At 46.3% G+C, this 23,474-nt stretch overlaps 1 protein-coding gene across 1 annotated transcript in view; it reads left to right on the forward strand.

The window, feature by feature from the left end:
* The window catches only part of LOC119445412 (uncharacterized), a 67,354-nt gene that overhangs the window by 33,200 nt on the left and 10,680 nt on the right, over positions 1 to 23,474 (forward strand). The window contains exon 3 of the mRNA XM_037709703.2: positions 5,112 to 5,176. Coding sequence (XP_037565631.1) covers positions 5,112 to 5,176 — 65 coding nt within the window. The remainder of the gene's footprint in view (positions 1 to 5,111; positions 5,177 to 23,474) is intronic.

Raw genomic sequence — 23,474 nt, forward strand, 5'->3', positions numbered from 1 at the left:
CCACTGCACCAATCATTGAAAAGCGGCACTTACATAATGCATTCGTGGCGAAGTCTGCTATTTGGTCATGTTTCCGTCCTTGAAGAACCATTTTGATGCTAGTTTGATTGTATGCAATATCGGAGAAGTTTAGGGTATCTTTTTTGTCTTTGTAGAGCGGCACATTCCCAGTGGCACATAACCAATCTATAGTGACCCATGTCGGTGTAAAAGAAGTTTAGTAAAAAAGTCACAGGCCTGCGCGGCACACGCGTAAGCTGGTGGAGTAGCTCAAGAGTAGCTCCAATTTCGGCACCATGCGCTTCAGTTTTTCGCAGCAAAGTCTCTCTGCCTCGTTTTGACGAGGACGATTTGAACTGTCCGCCCGGCGTCGCCGGCGAGCTGCGGCTTGCAATGCTCTCTGCACAGCAGTCTGCCGAGCCCGATGAAGCCTTACAACTTCAATTTACATGTCGGGCACGCTGCGTTTGCAGGCACCTTAACTAGATGTCGCCACCATGCTGGCGGAGGCTCAAGCAGCTGTGGATCGCGTTGATTTCGCGTCTTGTCTGAATCGCATCGCGTCGGCTGCGCCTGCGCACGAAGCGTTTGCAGGTGCCTTACCTAGATAGCGCCACCACATTGGCGGAGGCTCGGGTCGTATGCGCCAGCGCGCCTGCCTGGGGAGCATTTATAGGGCATTTTCCCCTACCCGATAGCAAGTAGAGTATCTGACTCCCACGCAGCGGGCGTGGGTTCGATCCCGTTGGGAATCGGGTACTTTTTTTCGCATTTACGGCTATAGCGGTTACGGCAGGTCACCAACGATGGCGGCGGCGTCAGCGGACACCATCGCGAATCGAAACGGCTATCGGAATGAGTCCATAACAGCTTACGATGTAAAAGCAGCACGTATTTACACATTGACATGTACGCACTCACCCATGTTGGTGCGATGATTGGTTTGGAACCATGTTCCCTCAAAACAGCAGCCCGATGCGTTACCTATTAGACCACACACTGCCCAATGACCCAGGTAGGCGGCAAAAAAAGTAGATACAAACATATAAACATACATACATAGCGTACAGAAAATGCGTGATGTACCCTAAGAATGCTACCCCATTAAAACTGACGCGAAACCCATGCCACCATGATTGTCGACGCTAATGCGTTTATCCGATGTACCACTCCTGCTTGGACCGAGAAGGTCGGCAGTATATTGAAATTAAATAAATAAAAATAAAAAATCATTCAATCAATATAGCGACACAAAGTATTGCCACCATTGAAACGAGCTATGCATCAACGGATTCATTTTTTTCGCTTTCCTAAAAACACTCAGTAAGCCACCACGAAGTCTTCACTTGGCCTCCGAAGTGCAAGGCGCACCGGTGCACGTGAACGCTCAGAAACGCGTCATGAAGAAACCAGTCTCATCTATCGCGCTTCTTTGTGGACACGCTTCACCACCTAGTGGCACTGCAGGTGCTTGCGGACGCTGATAATTGCTATCTCGTGTGCGGCACACTCAGTGGCACATACAGCTGCAAACAAATATACATATAAACAAAAATATACAGATAGATGCTTACCTACATAGATGCATACCGCCATCACAGTACGCAAAGTACCCCAACAATATAAAGCGCATTAAAAAGTGTGACGCCATACGAATTCTTGAACGAATTCCAGCTGCTTGGGAGCATAAGTTACAGGCAATTAAACGAGGATATGGATATTTGGCTGCCACTTTTTGACCACATTCGTTAAAATAAGGCAGCATGAGGACTTCTAGAGCACCATAAGATAAATAAACATTCGTTAAAATGAAGTTAGTAAAAGAGTCGGCAGAACCCATATAACGATGATGGTCGACTGTAATGCGTGAGCACAGAATCAACATAGGTACACAACCTAAGTTATGTATGAGGTATGTATGGCAGCGGGATCGACTCCTCTTTTAAGCTTTCATAAGAGCACTCGGCGTCATCTGGCGGCAGTAACGCGAAGCCTGCACGCAGCCTGCGAAATACAAGCCCCGCCGGTGCGTGCGAAAGCATAGAAACGTGTTACGCGACAACCGGGATTCTCTCTCGCGCTTGTTTCTAGATACGTAATACCGCTAGATAGATGGCCATGCCACTAGAAACGCCTAGTGGCATGACCGAGAAGTCCGCGTATGCATTCGAAACGAAAAGCGTGGTGCGCCGGTGTCTGCGAACGCTAAGAATTGTTCCCTCGCTTGCCGCACACCCAGTGGCACATGCTCAGTGAGCAAAGTTAGCGACAGGTTCACTCAAAAACGCACATATCCAGTGCATTCAATACGAATCTTGCTAAGGCGTTGACGTAAGAGAAGTTCATTGAAAACGTCACATAACCAGTTCAATTGTGGCGTAGTCTGCAAAAGCGTCGGGTTACTGTCTTGGAGGAACCCTTGTGACCTGGGTTTCATTCCGCTCAACATTGGAGGAATTTCAGGTAATATTTTGTCATAGTAGAGCAGCGCATTCCTCATGTTACATGTTTAGATAACCAAGTTGGCGACAGAGACGGTCATTGATCACCAGCATATACCGAGTGATACGCAGTGTTCCAAGCCCGCGTCAAAACGTTCTACCATCAGCGGTCCCTAGCCAGTCCCCCATCTGCAGTGACCCCTGTCCGCCTGAAAGAAGTTTCGTTGAAGAACGGTGTCTATGTAGGTATTAGCACATACTTAGTGACTCAAGTTGGTCCGATGGTTGGTTTCGAACACTGTTACCCCAGCACAGGACATAATTGCACTACCCACGTGACCATGGACTACCCCGTGACCTAGGTAGGCGGGAAAACGATTACAGACGTACATAGATGCAACCATGTGATCATCATTATCATGGTTGTATCTAGGAAAACATCTCTTTCAAGAAAGCAGTAAAGCACTTGTCAATTGTGGAGTGCTCTAGTTATGTCGATGTACCATACCCAAGGACGCAGCGTCACAGCGGCCGATGGCGTCTTCTTGGCCACCACAGCGTGGGCTCTAGGTTATTCCTAGAGCTCCTAGGGCGAACGCGGCAGGCACCGCTCTGCCATTATTCAAGAACCAGCGGCCTAGTGGATATAAAGGCCACTGACCGTGATGGAAGGCATCACGTGAGGAATGATATATTGACTTCCAGGCTAGCGTGATCCAAGGCTGCACCTCCTACGACGAGGCCTTTACCGCGAACAGACTGCTCACAAGAGCAGGCATCCAGCAGCATCTGGCAAGAGGCCATGGACACAACTCCAGCTTACATGGCACAATTAGCGGTGAAAGAATGGTTTGATTTTCAGGACCATAACAAGGAGGACAAACCGCGCATTACAAAGCTCGGAAATGGCTCTGTGAGCTAAATCAACTGAACTGGCCCACGTTTTGGTATATCATCCCCTATCATCCCCTGCTGCATACCTTTTGTGCCCATAGCATATGTCACACCTCACGTGTCACTATCATAGTTGAAATATACACGTTTCACAGACTTTGCAGCGAATGTTGTATAGCGCTCTATAGAGTTGTGTCACGTCTACCCTTTAAAACTCAGTGACTATACCATTGAGAAACAATTACCATGCCCCTGGAACTTTTTAAGTACATATGGTCCTCGTGCCAGAAAATTCATTACAAATATTCAGCTTTAACCATCTATTTGATGCACACATTTGTAAGCACCTGACAGATATTATTGAGTGAATTGCTTCGTACGTCATACCTCTAAATTCTTAAACGTGAAACATAACTGCAGCGTTTTCCAGGGAAATGTCTAAATATGAGTTCCAGGCTTCATTCAATACAATGTTAGAACAGTTTTTGAAACAAAATTAACACAGTTCATAAGTTGTCACACTGCACTTGGTCAACACGAAAATTTAGAAATGCCGATCTTCGGTGTTCCTTTTCTGTTTCTTTTCCCTCCTGGAAATGCTACGAGTGATTCAAGTGGACGCAATGCTAATGGCTTCATTGGAGGGTGGTTGCGATTACTCTTTTAAAATGCTAACAGCTTAGAAGAAAAGCCGTGGCTCTGGCTCTGTAGTCCATGAATCACCCTGATATGTACATGAAAGTGTGCGCGCGGACACTAGACAGCTTGAGCAAATCACTCGTTCTTTAGTCTGTCGTGTTTTAATAGTATGTTTCGCGAAGGACGAACGCGGCGGACCACCGTAATTACTGCTGGTGGCTGTCCCATTTCTATTAGTGCGATTGTTCCCATAAAAGTAGTAATGTGGTGGAACAATATGAGCATTTTCATTTTAACGCGATAACGTTGAGAGCCCCATGTCGCACAGAATCCGGCGTCGGCTTCAGCGTAGGCGTTAAGCCATCAGCGTCTGGCGGAAATAATCATGCTGAACTACATCATCCCGAACCACCCCCATCACACAGGCCCTCCGCGTGGCGCAAGGCGTTAGTGAACCAAAATTGAATTTCTCAAAGTAAGATCCGTCAGAAAAATTGTAAAGTACAACCTAACCACACACCCTACAGGCGTGATAGCATCGCATTGTAATTTGAATATACGAGAAAAAAAGCCTGATAAGCAGTCAGGGATCTTTCAATACTATCAGGTTCCACTCTTAAAGGCGAAGCCTAACCGTCCTCCAGTTTTGATGTTGTTTCGCTGTACTTAGGTTCTAGGGAACATTGAGCGGAATGTTGAAAACCGAGCCTTTGTAAATTTTGGACACGAGCGCGCCTCGGGGCAACAGCAAACAATTAATAACATAATAAAAAAGGTCCTAGGGCCTTCACATTTTGACATAAGACGGCTTAAATTTCTCCTTTAAAAATAGTCTTTCAAGCAATGCATTTCGGTTTAAATCTGAAGCCGGCTTTAAGGGGATCAGTGTAAGCTGGCTTTCCCATGTTGTGTGTTGCAGCGAAGCGTACTGATAAAGAAAAATGTGATGCGAACGGAGCCCGATAACCCTGTCGCGTTCCACTCTTAAAGGCGAAGCTTAAGCGTCCTCCATTTTTTTAGTGACAGAATAACTACAATCTTCTTTCAAAAAGTTATTGGGGAAGACAGCCTGCATCGCTCCTGTCTTTGTTCTTGCGATTATGAACAAACATTTTGTATTTTCTCCCTTATCTGCAGGGTCTTTGCTACACTGCGAACCCCAAGTTTGCCTCTAAGAAAGAGCAAGAACTAGCCCCAAAAAGGTAAGTTGATTTTTGAGTCATAACTGGCATCAATCATAAGAATATCGGGCTCCCTCCTCTGGAAGTAGCGCTGTCTGCAACCTATGATGATTGCGCGGCTTATCGTTGGCCCGTTATTGTGCACAGCTGTTTTTCACGAGCGCGTGAAGATGGCTTGGGGTAGGATAGGTAGGTAGCAGAATCTTTACATGCGTACTTTTAACACGAAAGTGTTTTATGCCGGGGTCCACCAAGACTTCACTGACGTATTTCCGTCACGGAAATACGTCATAGAACATAATACAAAGAAAGAAACCAGAAGAAAAAGTTCCACAAACATGCAAAATTTGGAAATCGAACCCACGACCTCTCGGTCCGCGACGATAGATCGCCGAGCGTTTAACCCATTGCGCCACAAACGCATTTGCAGAGAGCTACACAGACGCGCCTTATATATCTAACACTCCTCCGTGTACCCGCGCTCTTGCTCGGGGCGGTGCCGCCGCCTACGAGCAGAAAAGAGAAGTACTGCATTATGACACTAACGCGCACCGACAGTGAACGCTTCGGTGGTCTCAGCACTACGACGCCTCGATGCCAGCATTCGAAGGGACGCTGGCATCAAGAAGCACTACCAACGCCACTTAGGTGGCGTTCACCGTACTCAGCACAGCGGAGCGTGGCCTCCGCAATTAGCTCTGAAAATGTTTCTGAAGTTGATCGCGGAGGCTGCAATTACGACGCGCTGTACGCGCTGATTTGACTCGGTGACGATTCAGTTACGTGCTTTGTCTTTTCACTGGTGCTCTATCAGAGTTACAGGATGGTGCCGAGACAAGGGAAGTGCACTCGAGGATGGCAGTTAATTAGGGGGTGGGATGAGGTTAGGAAATTTGTGAGTACAACTTGTGAGTACAACTATTGCAGGACTGGGGTCATAGAAGTTCGCTAGGAGAGTGCTTCGACCCTAAGTGGGACAAACAATAAGGTGATGTTAATTATGCTTCCCTTTTAAACTTCCAGATCTGCCGCTTCTCCTAACAAAACGACTTCATCTGCAAAAAAGTCATAGTTAGCAAGATTAGCCATATATACATTGTAGAGAGGCCGTTCGCACTGGTGATACAGACGTCACGACGCACTGCAAGCCAATAATTTGTTTGTTTCCTGTATGAAAAATATACGCTCTCTTGACGGTGGTTGCCTGTAGAGAGTCTCTAGGCAATGATTAAGGAAACTATAAGGGGCGCGTGTAAATGTTGTTTTGCACATTTGTAAGGTATTTTCATTGCAACACTAACTCTGTGTCGTATTTTGCGACAGGTATTTAGTCAAGACAGTAAATACAGGCAATGTAAAACTAGTACTCGCTTGAATTTATTACTCCACCTTAAAATTTCCAATCTAAAATGTTCATGGAGACGCTTCATTGAAGGCGAGGTTGTAATCTCTAGCGATGTAACTGTCAGGAATCGTGCTGAAAAAAGACGAATGACACATAACACTCATGAAAGAAAAGGAAGAAGCGCACAGAAGAGACCAAAGCAATTGATGGGGAAGAAGGGGCAGCTATATAGAGTAATTAGGATTGAATATAGACTGTTACGTTTCGGCGCATTGAAAGTTTTAAACCATGTCGGTGTCATTTACCCTCACCCGGCATGAAGATGGTCGTCCACTGGTGATGAATAAAGAGGAAGATGGATATATGCCGTCAAGTTACCTGAAAAGGCCATCACAGCGGACTTCATGGTCTTTTTAGCCGATATAGCCAATTCAGCGCTAGAGAAACTCGACTCTGTTGGGTCAGTCAGAGTGAGTATGCGTCTGACTAACTTCAAATGTTGAATCAATAGTTTCAGTAGACAAACCCTGCGTAAAAGCTAAACTCGATCAACCGGCCACCTCATACAGCACCTTTTGGGAAATCTGCAACAGCAAGCGCAGCGACAACGAGCGATTTCGTCTATATTGTCATCGACACTTACATGGACAACACAGAAAATGGAAGACCTTATCAAGCCAGAACGTTTTGGTGGTACGTTATCACGTCCATGAACGTGGCCTTACTTTTATGAATATGCACGCTCGCAGAACAACTGGATCACGGACTGTGATCACATCTTTAATATGCGCCGTCTACGAAATGCGGTTCGAGTTGCGCTTGCCGATCAAAACAGGTGTACTATGGATTCTATGGTGAGCTAGCTTTCTGCGGCCTTCACTTAGAAAGGCATAGAATGCTGGGAAAAGGTCACTGAATTCTAGAACCAAGAAGTATCTGTTACTGACTACTTCAACGAGAAACGTTTGCTCTTGCAACGCGCCGACCGCGACCTGCGGGAATCATCAATCGTGGCACTGGTCTTTCTTCCAGTGACGAATAATTATCAGCATCTCATCATGATGCTGATGCTACATTTGAGATTATACGAACTCCTCCAGTCACTGAAAGACGCTCGCAATGACCTTTTACTAGCCGTTGACGAGTAGAGCAACATCAGTAGCCGAAGCAATATCATTAGATCCCCAGAAGACCAGGCATACTACGGTGGCAGCGCTACAGCGAATTATGATAAAATTTAATCGCCCAATGAGAGTACTCGACACAGGAAATAAGTAAAAGAGCTGGTAAGCACGGACTTTTCATTCACTTTCCAGGCACCAAAAGAAAGTGTTTACTTGGTGAAGCCTACGGCAGACCTACTATATTCACAGATGAGCCTAATATACACTCTACTGATTCCGCAAGGGCAAATATCCAACGGCAAAGGTTTCAGAGTACATCCTGTACATGGAATTTGAAACAAACAAACCAACTGTACAAGCACTGCTAATTCATGAGGCTATGGTGTTGGGCTGCTGAGCACCAGGCCGCGGGATCGAATCCCGGCCACGGGAGCCGCATTTCGATGGGGGCGAAATGCCAAAACACCCCTGTACTTAGATTTAGGTGCACGTTAAAGAATCCCAGGTGGTCAAAATTTCTGGAGTCCCTCACTACGGCGTGCCTCATAATCAGATCGTGGTTTTGGCACTTAAAAGCTCATAATTTTATTTAACTGCTAATTCATGACGCCGCACTTATTTTGACACTGGCACGCCCTGACATGAAGCAGTTTGGCCCGAAAGGCGAAGCATCAATTGCGATAGCAAATTAGTAGACATAGTAATGATAGTAGTTTTATCGGCTGCACAAACTTGGAGATATTCGCATACTAACTGAATTAACAAGCATGGTGTCAGCGCGTACGAGCACACATCAACAGATCACACGATGGCCGCAGACAACCACTGTCAAAACGCTGGCGTGAGCAAGCGTTGCGGCAACAAGTGAAGATTCGTGTCGTCTATCTCTTCAACGGAAACCTAGCGGCGAAAGCACAGCGCATATAAAGGTAAGAGCCTTGTGAAGATCGCTTTCAAGATAGGGTGGGTGCGACAGCGCGCAGCCGCGCAATGTACAAGTACGCAGTTGCTGGCAGACTATAAGCCGCAACCTCCCACCTCCCGCGTTGCCTTCCCACTGTCCTCCTTTCGCGTGGGAGATTGAGTCGCCAGTTCACCTGCGCCCGGTCGCAAGATACACATTTGGTGCTGCAGCTAAACGTCGCCTCCCCTCTCTCCCTCCAAACCCCCCAAGGCGTTTCGCACGACAGAAGACGTCGCGTTTGCTCTCGGCCGTGTGCTCGCTCACCGTGAAAGCGCGCGTCCCTCGCGCACTTCCACTCGCACATACAGCATACGGCATGCGGCGACGATTTTATCGCCCTTTGCCTTTACACGGAACCTCAAGGCGACGGCGACGGTGACGCCAACGGCAGAAATCCCCTTGGAGTGTCCATGTAATTGCTATCAAAATAAAATGATTTCTGTACAATATTTACAAGTGACAGCGAGTGGCACCACAACAACAAAGAGGCGGACCGGAATACAGCTAATCCTTTTTCTCGTCTGCTATGCTACTTCTATTTCGTTCACAGGATAGGTGCATGGCTCATAACATTACCCCCCGGCGGCGAAAGCACCCACTCGGTGCAGTCGAAGTACTACGGCACAGAAAAGATTTACAGCACACACAGGGTTAATCAGTGTCTGGGACATGGTAGGGCTTCAGGCGGTGGCGTGCACGATGTCGGTGCGGGGTTGAGCCGATGGGGACCAACACAATGGAGCGATTTCGTACGTTACGTCGGTCACTTGGCGGTATACTCGATATGGGCCGGTGTACGAGAACAGCAGCTTTTCAGGAAGCCGGACACAGCACGCTGGGGACCAGAGGAGGACGAGAGACCCAAAGTGGGTAGTCCTGTGATGGTTGTTGTGTCGAGATTGCCGGACGATATGCGACTCGCTGAATCGAATGAGGACAACTTGACGTGCATGGTCAGCACGGTACTCGGTACTCGATACTCGGTACCGGGGCCCGCGGAAGAAGGCACCAACGTGTCCATGGGCACGTAGGATTTTGGCCGAATAAGAGAAAGAACGGCGAATAACCAGCGGTCTCAGATCCTGACGTGTTATACGCAAATCTCACAAAATGCAATGCAGTGTCCCAACTCTGGTGGCCGGCGCACACATACATTGCCAACAGGTCGGCAATTGTTTGGTCTAGTTGATCCGTCAAGCTATTGGTCTGTGGATGGTAGGCCGTAGTCAGTTTTTACCGCGATAGCGTTTAGGGCCCCGTGTCGCAGAAAATCCGGCGTCGGCGTCGGCATTGGCGCCCTCGGCCGAGAAAATCATCCCCATACTACACCATTCTATCATTAATGTTGCTCATACCTCGTCTTGCATTCTTGGCAAAGCTATTCCTCGGAATTTTGAGAATGACAATCCACAAACAAATGTCATGAAACAAAACACCCACAGCGCATGCCTTTTATGTTAAAACTTCACAGACTGAAATATTAAAAGTGCGAAACAAGTACGAAACCTGAAAATTATGTAATTTGTTTGGCGTGGTGGTGCACTATCTCCGGGATAGGCCCACGCAAGAGGCCGTGTTTCCACCAGAAAGCTTGCCAACGAGCATAGCGTTCGCAGCCAGTGTTTGCCAGTAACCATTGCGGTTGCATAAGCTGCAGTCGTCGGGAACCATGATACGGCGGCTAGATCGGTAGGTGTGCCGATGGTAGGTGTGGCCGAAGTTCATTGCTTCTCCGCATCATGACGGCAGCAGTGGCGCTGCAGTCAGAGGTTTGCCGCGAAGCGCGCGTCGTCTGCTACTGAGAGTGTTGTTATTGCGCGCGTTTTATATTTAAAATAACAGGTTTTCATAGTAAAAGCTGAAAGAAAAATGGTTAAATTATGTTAAGAGAGTGCTTAACAGTGCGATGTTACTTGTTGCGTTGAGTAATTTTAAAAAGCGGTCAATTATATCGTCTGTTAACACGCTCACGGCACGGAGCGCCGCGCTCGCAGTCACAATAGAGCTCCGAGTTGCTGTAATTTCCTTAGACGTTTAAGGAGCGAAGTTAATGCTGTGGGGATATTCGTGAATAACAAGCTCGTGAGACTACGGGACAGTGTGAAAGTGTTCCTGCACAGAAGAAAACAAGCCGGAAGGGCACTACTTGCTTTGTGCCGAATTGTAAGTTGGCCTACAAACATGCAAGCCACGCGCGAAAGAATCATTGGTTTCGATGCGCTGAGACCCAGAACTTTCCGAGAGACGTGAGCTTGCCCTTCGCCGTGCTGAAAAAATGCTTCAACCGCATTAGTCCAACATCAGTTCAACCGCCAGCGCCACTCCATTGAGCATGTCATCGAGCGTATGACCGGCAGGAAGATTGTGCAGGTTCCGATGGCGTATGTGTGGCTAATGAGTGACACTATTCCTTCGGTGCTACCCGGCGCTGCGCCTTACATATTGAAGAAAATTCCTCGAAAAACAACAAGCGAGACTCCAACGGCATGTCGGCCGTTGAAATAATCCGGAAGAGACAGCGAGCCAAACCAATGCCTCCTCTAGAGGCATTGGCCAAACGTATACAAATGCTCCAAGCAAATAGGATGCGAATGAAGATGTAGCGTACGTGTGCTACAGGTGAAGAATGAGTATTTGTAGACAAGTGAAGAAATAAACCTGCTGAAAGACGGCCGACGAAATCTTTGTGCGTGCAAAAAAGCAGCTTCAAGTGCAGCGGCCGCGGTTTACAACACAACGACTGGCAAGATATGCCCTGCCGCTGGCATTTTTTTTCCTTTCGCCAGCTCAAGCGTTCAGGAGTCATCGGTTGTGACAAGCATAATACCGAGATTACGAACAGCATCATCAAGCTAACACATTACTCACCTGCACTTCCTTGTGACGACCAAAACTTGGCTCGGCGTACGCCGTACGGATTGTGGCGTACTCCAGAAAAGAGAAAGCACCTTACGCTACGCTACAGGCATTTTGAGCGCTGTGATGCAGTGCAGTGTTTCCTTTAAAAGCTATAGTTGCAATAAACGCTTGGTGTTGCTGCATGGTTTGCGTGTGTGATCGAAGAATTACCTAAATTATTATTTCTTTCAAATATACATATATACAATTTTCACGAGTCCAAACTAATATTTTTTATGCTGCAAGGTACTGCTCTCATCATACATAATCGAACAACGTAATAACATTTTTTTTTCATTACGAACAAGTATATAATATATTTTATAAATTTATAACAACCCCGATACAGTCAAGGAAATTGAACCAAAGGATTTTAGCCGTACGAATATCAATATTTATGCCATTGTGTTTTACATCTCTTCAAGCCAAATCATTTCTCTTGCGCATTCCGTGGTATAAGAATACGCCTGCACGTTCGCGTACAACCCTACATGCTACTGTATACATCTGTTCCGCAAAGCATACTTCGCCTTTCTCGTTTTAGAACTGATAAAGGGCTATTTTGTCCATGAAGAATGTGTGCTTCTTCTGGTAGAATTAAGCCTAACGTGTTTACCGTACTAAACAGCGTTAGTAGTTCTTATATTCTTGGACCTCAAACGGGGAAACAAACAGGGGACGGAAAAGACAAGTACGTTACCTTCGCAAGTGACAGAGCTCTGCTGCCTTCAAAAATTTGGAACCTTCTATGAAGTCACCGTGAATGTGGTTTTCAGTTTAAATACGATGGTAAATATACCGCAGTTCCAATGTAATGTGGCCGCAGCAGCAGACTACGCGCGCCGCCTGCGACAAACCTCCGACCACAGCGCCAATGTTGTCGTCATGATGCGGAGAAGCGTTGAACTACTCTTCGAGCCCGGCGGATGGCACACCTACCCATCTAACAACCGTACCCCTAAGTAGCAGTGGGAGATGTTTAAATGCTATCGCGTTCCACTCTTAAATGCGAAGCTTAAGCGTCCTCACAATTTTTGTTGCGTCGAGCAAGACCGTAGAATGTCCTCGATCAACTTGAAAGAAACTGTCTGCCCCGGTCAGTTTGGAGTTGCCGAGGTGGACCATGCTGCAGAATGACGTTATGAAGTAAGAAGTCCGTATTGTCGGTCGGGAAGCTTGTGGGAAGAGCACGGCTGATCGCGAACCGCGTCGCATAGTCTGTAGCGATGGCGACCCATCTGTTTCCTGAGACAGACAGAGGAAACGGACCAAGTAAGGCAAGGACAAGGCGATGAAACGGCTCATATGGAACATCGAGATGCTCAAGGTGGCCAGCAGATGGAAGCGGCGGCTTTTTCTGGCGCTGACAAATGTCAGAAGAGGCCACGTAACGGTGCACCGAGTGAGACATGCCTTGCTAGTAGAACCGACGGAGTGCGCGATCGTACGTGCGTGAAACGCCGAGGTGACCCGTTGTTGGCGCATCATGAAGCTGGGTAAGAACAGTCGAGCGGAGTTGTGCTGGAATCACAAGAGCTCAGGGCCATCAGGAAGCAAAGTGCCACGATGTAAAATATCGTGTAGCACAAAGGCGGAAAGAGGCATGATCCAAAATACAAACTAAAGTACAAAACCTAATGTACAAAACATTCTACTTGGCGCCTATGCGCGTCCGTGGCGGCTAACTCTTCAAAGTCAGGCAACCCTGTCTTATCTCTGAGACGCTACAAACAAAGAGTCACCTTGCTGCGTTCGTCGTTGCACGTTTGTCCGAGTCCGAGGCTCGTCGGTCCCTTTTCTCCAGCAGTAGGTGTACTCGTTGATGCTATAGTCGCTTTTGCCTTGTTGTCGGCGCGTCGTCTCTTTACCAGTAGGGAGCTCGCTGGTGCTTCGTCGGTGATGAGCTCGTCGGCTCGTCCGCAACGGCGGTCGCCGTAGCTTAGGCCTACCTGCCTAGGCCTAGCGTCGGGACGCGTCCCAACTCCTTCAAGAGTGCTGACGTGGCGTCCCGAGGAGGATCAATCGTGCCGGTCTGCCGCAGAAGGGGGAGCCTCTCTGGGGTGCCTGGTCCTGCCGTGAGAAGCTGCAGCTCGTCCAGGAGCCTCGCCCGAACTTGGGAGTTGAGACGGTTGATAACCTTGCGTAGGACCGGGTTACGGCGTTGTTCAGCAGTAATGTTGAAGAGTTCGGAAATGACAAGCACACAAGGACTTTTGTCGCTCGGTGCAGGTTCCGGTTGGTCGACGGGTATTGGGAAAGGCCGTCGGCATCTCGATGCAAACGGCCAGATTTGTAGATGACCGCATATGAATATTCTTGAAGTTGTAATTCCGAGCGTCCAAGGCGACCCGTGGGATCGTTGAGCGAAGATAGCCAGCAGAGAGCGTGATGGTCATTGACGAAGGTAAAAGTTCTGTATACAGATAAGGGCGAAATTTTGTGACGCCCCAAACAAAAGCGAGGCAATCTCTCTCCGTAATCGAATAATTCCGCGCAGCGGTGGAAAGAAGACGGCTCGCATACGCATTAACACAGTCCTGACCATATTGACATTGAGCTAGAACAGTGCCAATGCCATGGCCACTGGCGTCTGCACGGTCTTCCGCGGGAGCACAATCGTCAAAGTGAGCCAACACAGGTGGCGTAGTGAGTAGTGCGACGAGCTGCGAAAAGGCAGACGCTTGGGCGTCTGCCTTTTCTTGAGCAGGCATGTGAGTGGCCGTGCTGTCTCTTCAAAGTCTTTCATAAAGCGACATAAGGAAGAGAACACGACAAAAAAAAAAAAAAAAACAAGCGGACGTGTTGCGAAGAACGGGACGTTGGAAAGTTGGCAACAGCGCGTACTTTCGCAGGGTCTAGTCGGATACCGGCCGCATGAACAAGAGGACCCAGTACTGTGAACTCTCGGTGTGCGAAATGGCATTTGAAAGAGTGTAGTTGAAGCCGAGCGCTGCGAAGGAGCTGAAAAATATCCGATAGTCGTTGGAGATGACTGGGGAATGTGGGTGAAAATATGACGACGTCGTCAAGGTAACAAACAAGTAGACCACAACCTCGACGACACATAAACGCCGTGGCGACGCGGTGTGGAGGTCGGATACAGAAGATAGTTCCAACTGTAGAAGGCCATAGGAGCAGTCAATGAGGGCAAAATGGGTGCTCAGGAAGTCATTGCCGACGATCGCGTCATGGGGACACTGGTGTAGAACGGTGAATAGAGCTTAGGTCTGGTGGCCAGCTCCCACGCGCAGTGCACATAGCAACGACGCAAGGGATACCGCCGTCGGCAACGCGAACGACAGGCGACGTGGCCGGCGTAAGAACCTTGCGGAGACGAGAAGAAAGGCGAGCGCTGATAAAAGATAGTTGCGCCCCAGTCTCCATGAGCGCCCAAACAGGTACGCCATTCACTTCTACGCCCAAAGGGTTTTTTCGAACAGCCAGGGTCAACAGAGGATTTCAGGGTTGGTTGGCCATTTCATCATTACCTCTGGAAGCTGCACTATTCAGTTTTCCGCACATGGATGATGAGGGTATGGCGACGCCGTTCGCCGGGACAGCGGATCGCGAAAGCCGGTTTTGTGGGGATGGCGAGCGGTCGTAGCATGGAATCGGGGAGGAACATCAGTGTGCAGGAAGTCATCGCGAGCACCAAACGAAGAGAACCGACTGTCTTCCGTGCGGTAAGCGTACGCGGGCCGAGGTGGCGACGGCCGACGATAGTGACATTGGTGGGAAATATGGCGTATCGCAATGCATTTGAAACATACTGGACTGTCAGCGTGCGTGCGCCACTGGTTTCGAATCACGGTATCCGGAATAGGTCGATTATGGGCGAGGAGGCCGAAAGGAAGTTCTGACCGCAGGGCGACTAACGGCACAGATGGGATGAATGCCTGCGTTCGCCAACTCTTCGCGCACGATGGCTTGGATCAACGATTCTGCCGGGCAGGACTCGTCGTAAGAACGGGCCTGAGGAACAAACGGATACGCGGCGGACTTTGTCAGCTTCAGGCATTTCGTGGTCAGCCCGGCGACACAGAGCTAACGCGTCCTGAATGTACACGACATAAGGTTCATTTGATCTTTGGGTCCGGTACGAAAATTCCTTCTTGGCGGCTCGCAGCGCCCGACTGGCTTCCCGAAGAGTTGATACGGGGTGGTGTCAAAACGTTTTTATGTAAAATATTTACAAGTGACAGCGAGTGCCACCGCAACAATAAAGAGGCGGGCCAGGATACAGCTCGTCCTCTTTCTCGTCTGCTATGCTTCTTCTATTTCGTCCGGAAGATAGGTGCATGGTTCATAACAATATCATGAGGCGATGAAGTCTTGGACATCGTAGTTGAGAAATTGCGGTTAAGACATCGCGGTTGAATGTGTATGCCGACTCTTGCAGACGTTTTAAGTCAGTTAATCAAGAGGTTTCACACGTACCAACGCAATAACCGGAGTTATATGCATCAGAGTTTACCCATCGCTTACGAAAATGGGTATTGAATTTCCGTTGTTGAGCCGTTGTACCATCATTCATTCACCTCAAATTACATGGAATTTCAACACTCACTGAGCCAGCACAACGAGACTTCAATGAAACTTCCATCGTGCATTGCTCAATAAGTTTTCCATTGACTATTTTGTATTGGTTTTCCGTTTATTTTTTTTACTTAACGTGCAGCATGGAATGAACTTATGTTCACATGAACGAAGTTAACTAACTCCCCACTTTCGACCACCCCTACTGCGCCACGTTTCAGTGCGAGCCCCTCAGTCAGTATAAAGTGTACTTAGTTTTTGTGTGGTCCAATTTATGTGAGTGCTGAAAAGCGCTCGACGACCGCTGGCGCTGCTATACGGTTCAATTACCGTAAAATTGGTCCCGTCGTATATGCTTCTCCTAAGCATAGGACGCGGCTGGTGGCGCGTAGAGGGAACGCGGGTGATATATCCACGCGTGAAGGAAGAAGCCTTGTTACATTCGCAGAACAACGTATTTTATTGTATGAGCCTTTGTGCAAGGCTTACTGCTTTGAAAAAAAAAATACTAGAACTTATATAAAAAAGTTATTTTTCAACGTTTTAATTCATACGTATCAAAAAGTGAACAGGCAACATTGGCATCTTCTTTTTTTCCGCCGGCGTTTGCTTTGTCGCCATTTTGCATATTTTTGTGGTATCCGTGTGCGCGTTGTCGGCTTGGTATGCTCCGATGTCCGTGTGTCTGTGTGTTTGCGGTTGCACAATAATGAGACGCGTTTTTGTCATGAGGATAGAAGACGAAAGGTTGGATGTCCTTATACCCCGTCCGTGCCACAATCATTCCGGATAACAGCAGAGCATCGGCTGACGTGGAGGTTTGCGGTCGACTGCTGTGCGGAAGCGTGCACGAAGGAAGAAGCGGTACGCCAGCGGCCCCGACGATAGCGCTTGTCTTCGGTGAGAACCTCTTTCGTGTTGTGTGTTCATACGGCTGTCCCAGTTGAATGTTTCATTCACGTGTGGTGCACGGCACCAGTGTCAAAACAGTTTGTGCGGCGGCGGTGCAGCGCATGCGTGGTGTCTGTGGTTCATGTATAACGCCTTCAGTCGAGCGCCAAGGTGTGGGACATGTCATCGGTTTAAACGGAATAATTTCCGGCCTGGCTTGCAGGATTGCAGATTGGGCAGGCTGGACACAATCAAACCACTTGAATTTAATTGCAACCAACCGCTTAAAACAGGGATGCCGGTTCCTGTATTCTGATGCTCGTCCGTATACCCGCCGCGGTAGCTTAGTGGCAATGGCGTTGCGCTGTTAAGCTCGAAGTCGCGGTTTCGATTGCGGCCGCATTCGATGGCGAAAAATGCAAAAGCGCTTGTGTACTCGTATTTATCGGCACGATAACACAAGGTGGTCAAAATTAATCCGGGAGTCCGCCGCCGCTGCTTGCTTCACAATCAGATCGCGATTGTACGCCATGTGATAAAGCAAGATTTAATTTTTCAGTTAAATGCGTTGTACGTGGTACTGTTGCAGTATGACCCATGCCGCGCAGCTTTTTCTAATAACCTTAAAGTCCCCGTCAGTCTTTTTGTTGTATCGTCATGAAAGTATTATTAAGTAAGTGTGTGGAACGGTGACGGGCCATGTGTTAACACATGGCACGTCACCATTTCCACCCGTATACGGGTGTCCCAATGTGTACTTAGGATCGGGATCGAATTTGTCGGGATCGAAATTCAGTCGGGATCGAAATTGCACGTGTGGCACCGGTATTACGAGCACGGATCACCGAGCGAAACAGCCCGGCTGATTTGTTGTGGATCAAGTTCAACCAAGTAATGATATTAGCTTTATCAGCTGTATAAACTTGGACATGCAGCAGCACCGGCAACGCGCCGAACTGTTGTCGACGCCGTCGGCATTTTGCCCGCGTTCGCTCAAAATGCGTGCGGCGTTGGTGACTGTTGCCGGAGCCTCTGATATAAATAGGCACTTGGTGCCGCAGCTAAACGTCGCCTCCCTTCCCTCCCCCTTCCCCCCCTCCCCCACGGCCTCTCGCGCATCGGAAGAAGGCGCGTTTGCTCTACATATATGGTGATTGTAAAGGAGGAAAGAGACGCCTACTTCTGCAGCCCTTAAGGAAGCACGGCGCAGAACGCGCGTTTGTTCTCCGCCGTGCGTTCACTCCCCGTGAAAGAGCGCGTCCCTCGCGCCCTTTCACTCGCACATACAGCGTTCGGCGGCGCGCGGCCACGATTTCATCTCCATTGACGTCATACGGAACCTCACGGCGACGGCGACGGCGACGCCGACGGCAGAAATCTGCTTTTGAGTGTCCATATAATTGCTATCGCAATAAAATATCTTCCCTCTTGTACAACTGTAAAAAAAAAATTAAGTGCCCATAGCGAATAGGATCGACGCCACCAATTTCTGTTCTAGTTCTGAACATTTATCCCGTCGCAAAAAAACATTTCGGCGTAATTTTGGGCGTGCTTTTAATAATTTAAAGACCACGATGTTACTTAAGAAGTTGTGTGTGGAAAGAAAATAGATTGGGACGGGTAGTATCATCAGGTCTACCTTAATTACAAAATTACAGAAAATAATAAAAGTTGACTTAAAATGAAGGGCTGCTAGTTGCATTCTTCGTTTAACAGTTAAATTAAAAGCTGTATTTTAAACAGAATATACCTGTTGGTTAGAATGACCTGAAGTCGTGGGTAACGTACGATTATATATTATGTATCTGTGCAGACAGAAACGTGATTGTAGAATATCCTGTTTAATTTATTCGAAATTGTGACCTAGTATGCTATAATGCTAGTTGTGTCTGCTTTCGGAATTTTCTTCCCTGAGTTCTTGCGATGTACATTTTATTTAACATTCAAAGAGCACTGGTTTTCTTGTTCGGCCAATATATTGTTTGTGGCAGAACGAACATTTCATCAAATGACGTTAGAGCAGGAAAAGCAGTACTTCATCCCTGCCCGGTCGCAGTAGCCCAGTGGTTATGACGTTGCGCTGCTGAGCTGGAGGTGGCGGTTTCGATTCTGGCCGTGGCGGTCGCGTTTTGATGAAGGTGGACTATAAAAACGCTCATGTATCGTGCATTTCCGTGCACGTTAAAGAACCGCAGGGCGTCAAAATTAATCCAGGATTCCCTCTTACTGTGCAACAATTAGCATAAAAACCACTGAATTTTCTTTTTGTGTGACCAAAATCATTATCAGTGTTTATAATTTGAATGTAATTTTGCGGGTGAATGTAATAAGATATGCCCACCGTCATATCTGATCCATAATTTCATTACAGTCCGATCAACAGGTATAAACAAACAAAGCAAGGAGTTGACTGCTATATTCTTTAAAATCAGTGCCTGTTATGAACTATTTAATTTTGAGAAAGTGTATACGCTTGACTAATCGTACGTTGTATTTATTTTCAGAATACACGTGCACCAAGTCCCCATCGACCATTGTATCAGCATAACAAGTAGCCTGTTCTTTATGCTGGCCAGTGAAATGAAGAAGAAATAAATTGATGAAAACCTTGATCAAAAAAGTATTCATATGTTCTTTTTATTACCAAACTCAATGTTCATTTTCCATAACAATACAGGGAGAGGCGTCTTGGAATAAAAGACTACGAAAGGTAGCTTGAAAGTGACCAATGCACGCCAGTGCCTCAATAAGAATTGACAAAATTAATTTATTTACCATTGTAGTCCACTTTAAAATCCGTAATTTTTATGTTGCATTCGGCTTTACATTTCAGTAAAATACAATGTTTATTCCATGGGAATCCCATATGAAATCAACACAATAACTGGTAGATGAAATTACAATGGTTCCAAGGGGGCCACTTTGCAATAATGATCAACGAATCTACAATGATGGGTCCATGATATTTCCACGAAACTTTTATTGATTGAGCAACAAGACGTCAATAGAATTCCTACTAGAATTCAACAACTATTTTCGTAAGGCACCTGCAGCGAAAGTAAGTGAGGTTCCATTGAAGCTTAGCGACACACCTGGTAAAAAAATTATTTTTTATTTTATGTTTATTTATTCATACTGAAGCCTCAATCAGGCTATGGAGGGGTGCAATGAACAAACATAAGAACATTCATGAACATGAACAGGCTTCCAAGAATTATTTCAATGATAGTGAACAGATGCTTCCCGGCAACCAGTGCCAGGCTTCAATTATTGACGAAAAAAAAGCTATATTTGAAGAGGTGGGTGCGAGCGAAAAAGGTTGAAATGTTAAGGGCGTGGTTGATCCTCGCAGATAAAGGTTTAGAAAAAGTAAGATAGTTCCCCAGAGTATCGAAGCGGGGAGAATTGATTAAAGTTTAAAGGAATTTCAGGCATTCCAGATGCCGACGCATTGTAAGTGTAGTGACACCAAGATGGGGAAGAAAACTGGATGAGGAAAAATCCTTGTCCTATCTTCTGCAGGCAAAGCGCACTGTCCTTTTTTGAATGGATTCTTGTTTTTTAATGTCACATTTTCTATAGGGGTTCCATACAACGCAACCATATTCGAGAATTGGACGAATGAGCGTTTTATAGGTAAGAAGATTGGTTACGATGTAAATAACCTAGTCTTTTAAGGAGCTTGTTACACGTGAGATGAATGTGTTTGGTCCATGAAAAATTGGGTGTTACAAGGATACTGAGATATTTGAATTTGAACACTCGGTGTAACGTAAAATTGTTAAAAGCATAGTCAAAGGACAAGGGGCATGCACGTCGGGAAAATGCCATAATGACGGTCTTGGAAAAGTTGATATTCATTTGCCATGATTTTGACCACTTACAGAAGTCAGAGAAGGAATCGTTAAGGGTGGCATGATCAATAGGAGATTTTATGGTATGATATGAGACACAATCATCTGCAAAAAGGCATATCTTAACAGAGGTGTGTAAGGAGAGATCCTTAATATAAAGCAGGATCAAAAGGAGACCTAGCACTGAACCTTGGGGATCCCCTGATGAAACAGACATCAAAGTTGAGTTAGTAGACTTGAAACGTACATATTGTGAATGCTGGGAAAGAAATTCTGATATCCAACCAACCAAGGATGCGTTTTTTAGTATAGCGAACAACTTGGGCAATCGTTTAGGATGTGAGAAAGTGTCAAAGGTCTTAGCAAAGTCTATAAAAATGGTATCAACCGGATCACGTATGTCTAAAGAGCTGCTGATGTGAACGAATTCTGTCACTTGAGTTGTAGTGCTAAGAGCACGTCTAAAATAATGGTGGAAAGTGCTTAAAATGTTGTTCGTTTCAAGGAATTCCATGATATGTTTAAAGACAATGTGTTCTAACAATTTACATGAATGCGCTGTTAAGGAGAGGGGTCTATTGTTAGATAATAATTGAGCGTTACCTGACTTGAATAAGGGGATAATTGAAGCAAGTTTCCACGAGGAAGGGAGCGTGGCTGTTGAGACAGATTTTCTAAAAATAATTGTGAAGTATCTGCGACACCAAAGAGAGCATCTAACTAGAAAAGTGGTTGGGATGCCGTCGGGGCCAGATGATTTATTGGTGTCTAAATTTAAAATTAGGTTAAGTACACCCTCTGATGACACCAACAGATCGTCGATTCGAGGGTGAGGTTCTGAATGTTCTGAATCAAAAAGCGGGATTACTGAATTGTCAGTCGTAAAGACACAGTGGAAGTAGGCGTGAAAGGCAGAAGGAATTGTCAGTGGATGAGAAACACTAACGTTGTTAATTGTTAGCATGTGTGATGATGACCCAGATAGTAGGATAGCCTTCCTGAATTTGCAAGGAACAGCTTTCAATAGCTTCGGTAAGGTAACATCGTAATGAAAATTTTTCAGGCATTAATTTGAGCACAAAGCTGATTTTTGGCGCTAACAATTTGCATGAACTTCGTTGAGTCGCCGGAGCGTTTTGATAGACGTATCTGGCCACACGGCGTGATAAATACAACAGGTCCCTAGTCAACCAAGGAATTTTATTGTTTGTTTTCCTTGTTCTTAAAGGATTGATACAATTAACACACTGACTAGTTCTACGAAGACATTGATAAGGTATTTATATCATTAGTGGTGCTTATTCGCTCAAACTCGTGAAAAGAATGGCATACGGCGTCTGTTAATTCCAGATTATTAGCGCGATTAAAGTCAGGAAACGTGCAGTAGGTATAACAGGATTCTGGTACGATGCCCGGAACGGAAAGCAAAACACCCTTGTGGTGGGATATTAGATCAATAATGTTACATTGAGAAGCGGTATTAATTAGAGAAGAAGTGAGACAAAACAAGATAAAGGATAGCAGCTCGACGAGTAGAATCCTGAACTAATTGGTGAACACACTAATTTGTCCACAGGACAATGAAATATGAATTAACTCTCTTCTCATAGCTACTTCACGTCCGCTTGCTGTCATAGATGACCAGTCCACGCCAGGAACATTATTATCGCCCATGCAACTAATGTTCGTTAATGAAGTATTAAAAATATGAAGAAATTGATTTAGATTGTGTAAATGATGGGGACGGTAAACGACCCCGATAATGAAGGACATATTTTCTAGTTGGACCTTACACCACAAGGATTCAGTATTAGGTGGGGCAGGAAGTACAGCGAAGTTGAGGTTAGATTGAAGAAATAGGGCAACGCAGCCCCCTCTCCCGAATTCTGTCTTTACGAACAACATTGAAGCCAGTGAGAGCTATTTCAGAATTATGAACGCCATCATGCAGCTAAGTCTCAGTAAAGTCTATAATATGCGGGGAATAAGAGCAGACTAGAGAAAGTAATTTTGAGTAATTAGTGACAACACTTCTTGCAATAATATTTAAAATGGAAAGTTTATTGCAGGTACCATGTGGTCAAGAAGATGTAGCCTTAGGAATTATTTTCGTAGATTTAGTTAAGCCAGGAGATGATCTTACATGAGTATTAGATGTGCCATCCTAATCATATCGCACCTCGTCAATAAATACATGATCAAAACGAAGTTGGACAGATGAGCCGTTATCCCTATAAGAGAGAGACGCCTCTCAGAGCCTCTTGCGAATATTGCGAACCTGGGGAGAGAAGTCTTCTGAAACACGGAAACCGGTGTTTTTTTTTTTTTTCATATCAATTTTCAGCACGAGCACCTCATCCTGAAAATCCAAGAACTTCATGATAATGGGACGCGCCCGGCCTCTAATATTATTGCCAAGTCTATGACACCTTTCTATGCGCGGCCATGCAACCTTAAGGGTGTTCTGGAATGACTTGGCAACGTTGGTAGAAAGTACCTAATAATTATCATTAGGGTACGCAGGTGATCATTCGAAATCTGCGCATCACTAGACTTTGAAGGTCATTCCAGAGAACATACACGGGTTTTCAAAGCTTCAAACCTTGCGTTGACAGATTACTGAAACATTTTGTTATCAGCAGTATCCTGAACTAATTTCTTTTGACCATTCAGAAGTTCTGTAAACATTTCCGCAACCGTGGGTTGA

The sequence above is a fragment of the Dermacentor silvarum genome, chromosome 3, assembly GCF_013339745.2.
Source record: "Dermacentor silvarum isolate Dsil-2018 chromosome 3, BIME_Dsil_1.4, whole genome shotgun sequence".
In the NCBI taxonomy this organism is placed as follows: Eukaryota; Metazoa; Arthropoda; class Arachnida; order Ixodida; family Ixodidae; genus Dermacentor; species Dermacentor silvarum.